The sequence below is a fragment of the Sitophilus oryzae genome, unplaced genomic scaffold (assembly GCF_002938485.1).
Source record: "Sitophilus oryzae breed Bouriz unplaced genomic scaffold, Soryzae_2.0 scaffold_857_pilon_pilon, whole genome shotgun sequence".
NCBI classification, from domain to species: domain Eukaryota; kingdom Metazoa; phylum Arthropoda; class Insecta; order Coleoptera; family Curculionidae; genus Sitophilus; species Sitophilus oryzae.
The window spans coordinates 3106076-3119577 of record NW_022147480.1 but is presented as its reverse complement, the minus strand read 5'-3'; the positions used below and the strand labels follow the sequence as shown (position 1 = coordinate 3119577).

The 13502-nt window shown below is 30.5% G+C and overlaps 1 protein-coding gene across 3 annotated transcripts in view; it reads left to right on the top strand.

Moving 5' to 3' along the window:
* LOC115889989 (nuclear pore complex protein Nup153) overlaps positions 1–12143 on the top strand; it is a 29389-nt gene extending 17246 nt beyond the window's left edge. For 2 of the 3 annotated variants that reach the window (XM_030910097.1, XM_030910098.1), the window contains exon 11: positions 1080–1875. In XM_030910097.1, the coding sequence (XP_030765957.1) occupies positions 1080–1146 (67 nt within the window). In that variant the 3' untranslated portion in view covers positions 1147–1875. Of the gene's footprint in view, positions 1–1079; positions 1876–12091 lie in introns of those variants that run through there. The other variant, XR_004051543.1, reaches the window with a different exon arrangement.
* The last annotated feature ends 1359 nt before the right edge of the window (positions 12144–13502 follow it).

Sequence of the window (13502 nt, the reverse complement as noted above, 5' to 3'; positions counted from 1 at the left end):
TTCTTTATTGTTTCTTGTGGTTCCAATTTTCGAAATCGGGCACTGGTTAGGTTACTAGTTTACCACTTATGGCCTCTAAAATTGTGCACAGCGCCTGACCAGCACAGAGATATCGGAAAACCGAATAGCGTCATGCAGTATTTACGCGTACCTTATCATGGTTACGATATGCGCGAGTCAATTTTTAACGCAACGCCCGCTAATAACGTTACCGCCTGACGTAATTTGCGGATCAATTACACCAAGCGCTATTTCTAAATAACGTTTAAAAATTGCTTAAATGGGCATGTGCCGGTATTTGACAACCGGGGCCGGCCGACGAGATCTTTTATTTTAGGTTATGTTTGAATTGTTTTCAATTATTACTTTAGTTTTATTAGGTAATTTGATATTTAAGTATTAATTAAGGGATAAGTTTTAATTAAATAAATATGCCCCAAAATATGGATTCCACCTCTTCCAATATTAAAGAACCTATAAAGAGGCTTAGGTTTACAGCAGATGACGACTTAGCCCTTCTAAGAGAATTTGTTGCTTTTTGCCCTAAACCCACTGACAGACGTTGAACAATAAAGCACTGGAAATAAGCACTTTAGCCCTTTAGTTTTAAAATACCTAGTAAACAAAACAATTTCAAAGTTTTAAATTCAAACTTAGGTTAAGTTTAAATAGCGGATGCGACGCGAACAGAATTCTTTCCGATCCGATAACTATAAATGAAGAGAGTTAATACCACCTCACGTAAAGGAAATAACACCTGACCCTATTAACGTCCATGCACGCTATTCGGTTTAGCGATATCTCTCTATTACGTTGTTTATTGTTATTGACGCGAGTTTATTTTTACGCACAGGAAATTTTACTCGTTTGCACATCGTCATAAAAAACAATTTTCGTACCACGAATTAGGGATAAGATTTTTATCTGTATACATATAGTATACTTAATCTGTGGTTGAACGATCGGTGAACATATTTTAGCATCCATTGGAACAATTCTTACTTGCAAATATTTTAATAATTTTGAATCGCTCCATAATATGTGTTTACCGTAGACGTTTATACTGAGTATTGTTTTAGTGCCCCACCCGTGCAAGAGGGTATGCCCAAAAGGATAATAAAGAAAGCCATCAGGAGGGTACGATAGACGACGGATGGTTGTTTCAGAGTCACGAGAAGAAAATATAAAACAGAGACAATGTACATAGTTCGGAATAAGTGAGTACACTAGTTGGACAGAATAAAGAGTTTGAACGCGAAAGAAAGAGATGCTTGAGGAAAAAGTGTGTTTTGTTTTTGCGAGTACGAGACAAAATAAAAAAAAATGATCGCGAGGGTTATTTTTGCTTAGGACAAACTTTTTTAGCTGTAGATTGAACTAATAATTCTATATAACAAATTAAACGTTGAGACGTCGAAACTGTCGGTGAATTTCAATCGACCGTACTTTTCTAATCTAAATCGTTTGAACTACTCTTAAAAATAAACAAGGTATTGATTGTTGATTTTGAATTTCCCGCCAATTCCTGCGATTCTAGCGCTTTGGTGGCGGGAATTCGAATCATATGCTACTCCCCCCCTTGTGCTTTACTATTTTATTTGAATTTTATTTGTTACTTGATTAATTGTTATAATCGAGAAAAAAATATGTTTATAAATGTACACTAGTTATACCCAGTTAAACCGACATTTAATAAAATTGTACAACTCTAAATCAGAATTATCTAACCATACAAAAGCGATACGGAAAAAATTAGACCTTTTTCAGTGTACAGTGTGGACCATTTTGGTTGTTTCTATAGGGTATCTAGGAAACCGTGAGAAATATTCAAATTTTGATACTGCAGTCTTGGGTTCTTTTTTTGAAAAAATCACAATGGCGCAAACGGATCGTGGCTATATTAATCGGTTTCGAAAGAAAGAAAGAAAGAAATTGCTTTATTGTCATAAAAAAAATTTTACAATTTTGTTGACAAAGCTTAAAAAAAAGAATATAAAAAACATACAAAACTTCACTTAACAATAGAAAAACATATAAAACTAACAGCAAACATACAAAACTAAAACAATACTTTATACAATAATTATAGAAATTGTACTTTGTCAGTACTATGGATTTCTTCTAAAAAAAACGTTTAAAGAAAGCCAGACTGACAAAACATTAAAAGGACCTAGTATGATTATCTAGGCTTAGGCGTAGTTGCCGGGTCTAGGAAAATTTCCCTAGATCTAGGAGGGGGGCGGGATATTTGAAGAAGATATAAATCAATTTTAGTACTTACCAATTGTCGTACTGTAACTGTGTTAGTTTATACGATTTAGGTAAAAAAAACCTAATCTGACTGATGCCTCTGATAAACTTGTTTTTTTTTTCAACTGACATAATATTCAATAATGATCTATTAATTAAGGTTTGCACCTCAGTTTGGACGTCCTGGATGTTAATATTTAGTTTTTAATTTAATCAACCAACCATCCGTGAATATTGCACTATTATGGCGTAAAATTTCGGACTTTTGTAAATAAGCGTTGAACTTTTTTAAAAATTTTACGATAATAATTACTTACGATGAGAGAAAAATATAGATTGAGGATTTTTTATTACAAAGAATTTCTTATTTGTTATTTTATTTTTTTGAGTATATATTTTATCTATTTATTTTAACCGTTATTAGAGTATTAAACGAATAGAATAAAATTGACTAAACAAACTATCTACTAATTATTATATTATTACACATAAAATACTAAAAACAATTGAGAAGAATACAAACGCCGTTTATACAGAGCGTTCCAGGCTGAGCGTGCATTAGAAGTTTCTAGAGAACTACAATATCTAGATGGGAGATTTTTTGCACATTTCAAATATGGCGGCACTTCCGGAAATACCGGAAGTTGACAACAACTTCCTTATTTTAAATGGGTAGTCCCATTTTTTGTTACATACTTGATATTAAACACTATAACATCATAACAAAACATCAACCGTTTTTGAGAAAAAATTTTTTTTAAATTTTTGGACAAAAAAACTGCCTTGTCAAAAAAATTTGTATAGCCTAAACGTCAAATTAGTGATTACCACAGTCGCTGTGACATAAAGAGAAGACATGAGGCTATCTATTTCAAAAATTTAATTGTTCGAATGTCATATAATATTGGCCATAGCGGTCACATAATTGAGCGATTAAAAAATTATCATAAATAATTTTTTTCAAGTGGAAATCTACGTTTTATTTCACTAGTGAAAAGGGTTTTTAATTCGTTACTTTTTGATTATACATGTTCCTAAACCTAAAATAAATTGTGGGGTGCCCATTTAAGATAAGAAAGTTGCTGTTAACTTCCGGAATTTCCGGAAGTGCCGTCATGTTGAAAATATTTTTAATCAATAGATCTCGTTGCGAAACAATAATTTTCAAAAAATATCCAATCTAGATATTGTAGTTCTGTAGAAACTTGTAATGCACTCTCAGCCTGGGACACCCTGTATATCAGTCTATAAGTTCAATAAACATTAAAAAAATTAGAATACGTCTACTTAATCTCGAAAAAAAAATTAAAATTCGAAATAACAATAGGACAAAAGATGCAGACAAATTAGAAGTTATCAACTGTTATTATCATGTGAGAATATACAGGGTTATTATTTTATTTTGTTTACATTTTATGGGCTTACTGACAATATAACATACTCTATACTTATTTTCATAATTATTAAGGCAAGTAAATTCAATATTTAATTTTTTAACATTAATCAACCTAGCCTAAAAGAGTATTATTATTTATTTAATTTACTTAATAATTTCACACATAAAAACTAGCGTGGAATAGCCAATAACCAAAATTTGACATGAAATAAATTATTCGATTGTCTCTAATTTAAACCGGCCGTCTATGTTATACAGTTAAATAATGTATTTTTTATCTTGTTTATCGAAATAAGTATAGAGTATTAGTTTATTAGAAAACTCATAACAAGTCAAATAAAATTAAAAAAATAATATACACCCTGTAATTGTTTTCTTCATTTGAATGAACTCTGCGAGATTCTGTTTCCACCTTTTCGATAAGTTATAAAATAAGCGAGATACGAGGAGAGTCGAAAAATGCAATAATTTCGAATTCGCCCTGTATATCAGGAACTAAAAAGGGACAAAATCTGTGTGTAGCATCTTTAGTTTCATAAAAAAGTAGCATAGTAATGTGGAAACCGCATCTTTGTATCTCTACTTATAAGCGACACCCGGTACATATTAAAATTTGACTAAAACTCCCTAAATTGTTTTTAATAAAATAAAATTTTTTAAAAAATAATAATTTTTATCGTCTACTTTTTTATATTTTCTTCTTGTCGCTAAGATACCCACCGAAAGGGTAGGTAACGCCTGCACAAAAATACTCACGGATGGAGAAACTCGGGAGTGCACTTCCACGTGTAGCTGGAAGCCTGAGTACTGTGCAACTTCTACATTGTATACTTTTGTATAGGCTTAGAGTTAATTATATACAATCCATGTTCCTGAAGAAAAAAGTTCTTTGAAAAAAGAAATTTGTTTGGTATTTCTTAAATACCTTGTACATTCAGAAAATAAAAATATAGTCCGTACAATGATCGTTCAACGCTTAGATCTTATAAACTTCGTGGATAAAGCTATGCCATATGTATATTACACACGACTTTGTTTACGGGACTTTCACAAGCATTTTTCTATTTATTTCTTTCTAGGACAAGATTAATATACTAGTAAATATTATCCAATAAATAATTGATATCCCGAATAACAATATTATTTTCTCAAATTTATATATTTACATTTTCTATTTTATGACATAAAAATGACATATACAGGGGCGGGAAAGTAGTGAAATAGCAAAAGCGGTTCCACCGTTTCCACGGAAATTTCAAATAAAATAGTTCCAGCCTCAGGCGCTAGGTGGGAGTACAATTAATTTTTAGGTCAAGAAGTTGCTACTAGTTATTGCCAGATGGCGTTAAAACAGAATTTTTTTGTAGTTTCCATAGTTTCCAACGGCTATTGTCATACTATTGTCAAATTCTCAAAAAATATTGTCGTCATAGCGCCATTCATAATATTATCAAATGATTATCAAACCGTTTTACAAACTATTATCAGCTATAATTTGTTATATGTGTTTTAATTAGACAATTCCTTTTGTTTGTGGCCCTAAAAATATAATGTAAGTGTTTTATTTTTGACATCATTTAAGGACCTATTTATATTTACTCCATTTACAAAACTTTGGGCGTATTACGTTAGTCTCGTTTTATTATAATAAACGATTACACATACATGTTTGGCTTTAATTTTATTTAATAATTGTATAAACTATACTGTTAAATCTTATTTTTTTACACATCACTAATAACAAGTATCGTTGAATTTGTGTAAAAATAAGATTTAATAATCAAATGTAATTATTTTAGAGTAAAATTCAATAAATACGCTCATTTAAAAAGCTCGCGCTTCGGTCCATTTAAAACAAGCCCTACTCAATAGATGGCGCCACTTCTGTAGGACCATTTTTCAGTATGGTAGAGTCCATTCTTTTTCTAGCTAGGTATATTCTTTGGACATATACACAAAACAAAGACAGACGATTGCTCAATCAGTGGCAAAGACAAAGATAATCAGATAGTCGAATGTCGGTGATGTGTCTTCAACAAAAATTAAGCGAATTTGCTTATCCACGAAGTTTATAAGAGCTAAGGTTCAACGTTACGTCATCTTTATTCATTTAATATCCGTTTTAGGAGTGTCTGAGATCGGTCCATATCGTTTATAAAATTTCAGTTGCGCTCCGAAATTACCAGTTTACCTTTACTCATTTTGGTTGTGTTTAAATTTATAGTTTTGGACACGTAACAGTTTTAAGAATAAATATTTTAGGATAGTATGGTTGTACTGACTTTATAAGTAAAATAACAGTGTACAAGGGAGATTGTATATGACTGACTCGAAAAATATAAACAAAATATGTCTAGGTAATCATCGTAAACAAAATGGTCTGATCCATAGAATGTAGAATTTTTTACATGAATCTTGTCTTGAGTGAAGGACAATTTTTTTCATCGAAGCGATGAACTTTTCCTTTTTTGATATTTATAAAAAGAAAACGTTCGGAACTTGAACAGATTGAAATGTTATTTCAATACCCGCTATGACATCGTTTTTATTCAACCGTACAGTATACAGGTTGGCTACAAATTCGAGGTACGAGCATTGGTATCTCGGTAACCGTAATAGATACGAAGATGGTTAAATTGGGGTAAAGTTGCGTTTTGGGATGTTCACCAAGATGCCATCAAAAAAGTTTTAAAAATTTCAAGGATTGCTGAGTTTTTTTTGGAAAAAACGGATTTTTTTGAAAATCAATTTTATTTTTTCCTGTCGTTACTTTTTAGAAAATCAAAAAACTAATTACACATTCTCATAGCCACTTTATTAGGGCTGTGTGATAGTATTTTTAGATTTTCAATTTAGCTGATAATTTGTGAGATACAGAGGCCAACTTAATTTTTTTAAATACGGACCTGCATTTTTTATTTGAAGTTTTGAAATAACTCTAATCCTGAGGACAATGATATGCCACACTTAATTTTTTTTTGTTTCGTACATTTGAACACAATTTATTTAAACTAATTTCGAGTCCGGCTCTGTTTTTTTTATATTTAATCTATTCATCGTTACAATACTTTCTTACTTAACAATGACGTGGGGTAAAACATTGAATACGGAAAATCAACTGCAATAAAATAATTAAAAATGATATAAAATAAATATAATATAATATAAACAATCAAATAATTTCCTCATAAGATAGATTGGAAATAGTAGAACAGTATAATGGCCAGCGAGGTTTCTGTCGTCGATAAGAAGAAGATATGTTCAAAGAGCTATAAATAAGATTGAACGAAAAATAAATTTGTGCATTAGGGAGGGTTGTAACCCTTTCGAACATGTAGAGCATTAGAAACTAGTTTGTCGAAGTTGATTTATTTATAATAACTACGTTTAATATTATGCATATTATTAGATCGTACACTGAGATTTCAAATTCATAATAAGAAAAGTTAAAAATAATATCTAAAATTTGCTGACCTGGATATATCTTTCAATTTTTCTCGATTTTCCTTATTCAGTTTTAATTAGCGCTGATCAATATTATTGCGATGAATATAATCAGATTAAATAATTTAAAAAACCAGAGTCGGACTTGAAATTATTTCAAATAATAATTAAATAGTTTTGTTATTGTTAAGATACCAAAAACAAAAGAAAAGAAAGGTATCAAGTGTGGCATATCATTTTATTCAGGAGACCGAGTTCTTTCAAAACTTGATATAAAAAACGCAGGTCCGTATTTAAACAATTTAAGTTGGCCTCTGTATCTCACAAATTATCAGCTAATTTGAAAATCTAAAAATACTATCAGATAGCCCTAATAAAGTGGCTATGGGAATGTGTAATTAGTTTTTTAATTTTCTAAAAAGTAACGACAGGAAAGAATAAAATTGATTTTCAAAAAAATCCGTTTTTTTCCAAAAAACTCAGAAATCCTTGAAATTTTTAAAACTTTTTTGATGGCATCTTGGTGAACATCCCAAGGAGCAATTTTACCCCAATTCAATTTTTACCCCAAACCTTCGTATCTATTACGGTTACCGAGATACCAATGCTCGTACCTCGAATTTGTAGCACCCTGTATAATATGCTGTAATCTACAAAATATGATTAAGTTGTCCGAAACAGGCCGTCAGTGTAGTAGAATTCCTTTTATTTTTCCTATTTTAATCGGTATAGTTTTCAATCCAAGTAGAGTTTCGAACAAATTTAGAAACCTGTATGTCTTCAAGGATATACAGGTCGTGCCGCCGGTTGTATGGCGTTTTAACTGTGATATTCTTGTGGGTCAGGCCCGTCATACATATATATTACAAAAAAAAGAAACTATTGATTATACGGGGTGTGCCAGAAAGTTCGCAACTACTGATAATTTTTATCTTTGATTTTTTCCTATATTTTGTCCTCTAACGCTACTTTTTGTTTATGTGTAGAAGGTTTTGGTGATTTGTCGCCATGACATATCGTTGGCTTTGAATTACGGGGATGAATGTAATGCCGGGTCCAGACCAAGCAGACAAAACAAAGACAAGACAGAAACAGTCATGTTTTATGACAAAATTGCGACAAATCCAATACATTTCTGCTACATTTTTGTCTTGTTTCAAAATTCAGAGAATTTTCAATGTCCCGTCTCGAGTAGGTAAAGATCAAAGTGTCTATGTTTTGTTGGTATATTTTACGGCAAGTTGTCGGCGCAGTTTGGCTGGCGTGTGCTGCCATTGAAATCACACATGGTTAATAAAATTCATTCGCAACAACTAAACTTTTGACTTTGTTGTACTTGTGTCCTTGCGGTGTGGACAATTTGTCTTAAGTTTGTCAGAATTCCCCATTTTTTGTCGCAAGTTTGTCCTATTTTTGTTTAGGTTGCAGGTCTGGACCCGGTATTACATACCATACTGTGTAATTGTAAGCCAACGATATACAGAGTGGTCCGAACTGTATCCGGGAAACTCCAGCATCATATTCTGCAGATAAAAATAAGTAAAATGCTTAGTTTCAGAGATACAGGGTGTAGAAGTTTAATTTTTATTTCGATTTTTTCCAAATAGTTTCTGAATTAACGTCAATATATGTATAAAAATTGGTGTCTGGTAGTTTTTTTTGACATGAGAAATTTGATTTTGATGTCAATATGACCCCTACTTGGAGAGGGCGCCACCTACATATTTTTTTTACTGGCTTAAAGAGTAATAACTTTTCGTCCGTACCTGTATAAAACTACTGAGTAAAAAAATGTATATTTAAGACGTTTTTTTACGTAAAAAAGGTCTCTTGATAAAAATCGCTACAAGTAATGGTTCTCGAGATATTTTGAATCAAAATTATCAATATCTGTCATTATTGACATAAATGAGACATGTTGACCAAAGAGTTATTAGATTGAAATCATAAATTTAAAATGTGTCTCTGCCAAAAGATCAACAGAAACTGTTTTATCATTTTTTCGAAGAAAAATTTATGATTAATTTAAAAAAAAAACAAAAAGTTCCCAAATTTATCATTTCAGTTAAATAACTATCTACTCAACATGTTTATTTTTTGTCATGACTAATGACATGACTGTATTGACTATTTCCATTCTAAATATCTTGAGAACTGTTACTCGTAGAGATTTTTACCAAGAGACATTTTTTACGTAGAAAATCATGGGAATGTATATTTTTTCACTCAGTAGTTTTATACAGGTACGGACGAAAAGTTATTACCCTTCAAAACAGTTAAAACGCATGTAGGTGGCGTCCCCGACAAGTAGGAGTGATATTGACATCAAAATCAAATTTCTCATGTCAAAAAAACTCCCAGGTACCAATTTTCATCCAAATATTGACGTTACTTCAGAAATTATTTGGAAAAAATCTAAATAAAAATGAAATTTCTACACTCTGTATCTCCAAAACTAAGCATTTTAGGACATACATTTATACGAACTTTTTAACATATTTTTATCTGCAGAATATGCTGCCGAAGTTTCCGAAATACAGTTCGGACCACCCTGTATATGTAAAATCTTTTTTTTTTTGTTACTAATCATGCTAAAAAAGGCATACACTTTTTTCAATAACTCATACGCTCATACTCATACACGTAATAAAAAATATTCGCACTTTTAAAGATCTTTTTGGCCCACCCCGTATTCATTCATACCTTAACTGTAAGTTTTGGCCTGATTTTTCTCTTTTTTTACCTTTTAAGACGTTTTCGATCACCACGAATGCTACTGTAATTTATTTCCATTTTAGTTAAAAATTTAAGTGAAAGGTGTTAAACATGAAACAGTTAACTTTTTACGTTACCATTATTAACCGTTATTTTAATGTTTTTGTTTTATTTCATCATGTCAAATTTAAATCAATATGGTTTTGTTATATGAAATATTATACTAATAAAAATATTGACACGGTGCGTACAGAATTTTAAGTTGTATTTTAATTGGTATGACAAACATCGATTTTAACTTTCTGAAGAAGGGCATTAAAATGTAGTGGCGATCTTTTTATTTTCACTTTTAAAATCAGGTGTCACCATATCTACTTATAAAAGAATATACTGCAGATATTGCATGAATTCTTGTCTGAATGGGCATGCGTATTGCCGTAACCACCGTAATAACAAGGCCATCCAGCTGTGTAAAAATCTCGTGACGTCACCAACTGGAGGCGTAACTCTATTTAGCAGCGTTGATAATTACCCGATAAAAGTTCAAATTGTGGATCTTTTTTCACTCAGTAGATATATTTCGAAGTTTTAAAATGTCTTTATCTGAGTTTTTAAAAATATTTTAGTATATAAAAATAGTTTTAATAGGATACGGAAAAAATCATACCAGTCAATAAATGTTTTTCTCTCACTTTTTATCAATCAAATTTAATAAATTAATATTTTATAGGACATTTAGATCTGAAATTAGAAACCTGTTTATATGGCCAAAATACTACAGTCCAGGTAAATGAACTAAAAATACCATTTGAAAGATTTATTATAAATGAAATTGATAGTTTATTACTTGGCTTAGTTTTACAAAGCTAATAGTAATAGTAATACTGATCAAATTATTAGTCATGCTTGTTATTTACTAAATTCTTTAAAATGCGATGAAAATAATAAATTCCTAACTTTTATCTGTGTTCAATGTTAAAGTTATTAACTTGAGTTGAGTTACAGGTTGAGCTTAAAGTAATAAAATATTGTTTTAATGAGTAAAATATGAGGTATGTTTTACTAGAGAACTTGCAAACTGGTCCTCTTGAAAGTAGGTTTGGAAAATATAGACAGTTAGCTGGGAGTCAGTACAATATTTGTGTTCGACATTTATATGAAGGCGAAAAGAAACTTAGGATTCAGTCATTAATGCCCTAAAATCTACTTGTTTTGGTTCTATAAAAATCGATACTTTTTATAATTTTATGATGACAATACCTTGTCTAAAGAAATACCACGCGATACAAGTACCATCGAATCAGATTGATTTAACATCTACATTGCTATTTCTGAACAAGATATCGAAAGTGTGAAGGAAGAAAGGCCTGTTATTGCTTATTTAGGAGGATATTGCTGTTATATGATCTTAAAGGAAATTAAATGCGATACATGTAAGAATAATTTAACATTTTCAGACAACACTGATATTGAACAAAATTCACTGATAAAAAACCTTACTAAAGGCAGTCTTGGGTTTCAGAAAGATGAAATAACTAATATAGTTTTATTTGAATATATAATTTTTAACAAAGTTTTGCAAAGCCATGAGGAGTTTCTCAAAATTGACAATAAAAAAATATTTTTATCAAAAATATCTTTGGATTACATTAAAAGTAATAACACCATTATTAAAATTTCCGCAATGTACTATTTATAATGCTAAGTTACTGTAAAAATTGTCATAAATTCTACTAGAAATACACGTCTGAAAAACTACTGTTGTAAAAAAAATGATAGACTTGGAAATGGAAATAAAAGAAACTTAGACACACTTACAGCATAAGTAAATACAATGACGATGGATAATGTGAGATGGGATATCAATCTGATGTTTTTTAAATTTTATGTTTAATTATTATTTATTAAAAATTCGGTGCAATTAAAGTTTATATCCATTAGATACGTATAAAGTGTATCAATTGCAATCAAAGTTTAGGCCTCCAGTTGATGACGCCACGAATAAGCTGTCGGGCCATACGGTATTACACCCTTTTCCTAGACAAGGACATACCTTTTTTTCTATGCTTCAAATGTCTGAGCATAAATTCTCTCATTATTTATATGGAAAGACCGCAGTAATATTCCTTTATAATACGGACGTGACAGTGTGTCAATTGTCAAATATTGTTAACTTAAAAAGTTAACTGTCGAAAAAAGTAATCTCACTCCTTGTGGAAAGATTTTGGAGAACACATTTAAGTGATTTAACAACTGATTCAAAATTACCCTTATTCATTTTTTTAGTACGACAAAAATATAACACTTTTCAAGATATCTATATGCTGTTTAGTTGGTTCAAAAATGTGGGACGTCTCAAATGATAATAGTGTAAGAGGAGTTAGACTGCTTAAAAAGGACGATTTTAAAGTCTACGATAATCGAAATATATTCTTACTCGTTATTAATTATTGTCTTGAATTATTAAAGGCTTTGATTTATTTTTAATATAAACTATAATAGAATTTCTTAAAAAAATATAATGTCGTGTAATCTGGATACATATGGAAAAGAGTTCTTGATTCTCAACTCTTATAAATTACAATATAATCGAAAAACATGGCGTCAGGGATAGCCTTGAAATGAAGACCGCTGTCATTTTATACAGGGTCGCTGATATGTATGGGAACGGTCGATTATTAGGTGAAATATACAAGGTACCGCAAAATGTTAAATATAAAAGTTATAGGGTTTTTAAATGTCTTATTAGCCAGTAGTAAATTTAAGTATACAGGGTCGACCATAAAGTTGTGGCACATCTTTTTTTTTTAATGCCAACCCTTTCTATATTATTTCATATTTCAATTCTTCCTTCAATTTTAAGCAATAATTGTAATACTTTTATACTTGTAATTTAGCTACATTATGTAGCTAAATTCAACCATTTCCGGATTATGAAGTTTTGATTATAAAATCTTAAACTAAAATTTTGTAATTTCTAGACATGATATAATCTCATTTAATACATCTATAAATGCTAACTTGAGAACTAATGTCAAATACTATTAAGTATTAAGGCAGTTTCCGCAGAATGGCTTCGTTAGATGAAACCCTTTGAATAAGAAGACTAAGGAAGGAGCATAATGCTATCCATGTTCTAGGGTGGGGATCCTTGACAGTTCTGTTTGACGATTCATTTGACACATTTGAATTTGATTTGAAATTTTGTGGATTTGTCAGTCTTTACGGAGCTTATTTTATGTTATTTATTATTTATTCTACTACTGATAGTTGTATAAAGGTAGTAAATCTAGATGGAAATTGTGGCAGAACTTAAATTAACAGTGACACTATCGCGATTTATCGAAAAAGACTCTAAAATAGTTGGTTGTGTAGCGTGCGGTAGATCTCGGCAAAAATCGAGTGAACTAATGGAACAACTTTTCGCTAGTAAGTGATTATATAATATACATACGTGTAGTAAACCGATCATTTATGAAATTCACTTAAATTAACTAATTATATATTTTTTCTTGCATTTTTGCTTTTATTTACTACTTGTTAAAGATTAGATGACAAAGAATTTAGATACGTCAATTTGACTTAATATGTTTTTCTAACAATTTTAATAACTACCAACATTTATTCATAACGTAAAATAAAAAAAAAATATTGCGAGTCTACCCCACGTCTACCCTACATCATAGTTTTACATTTT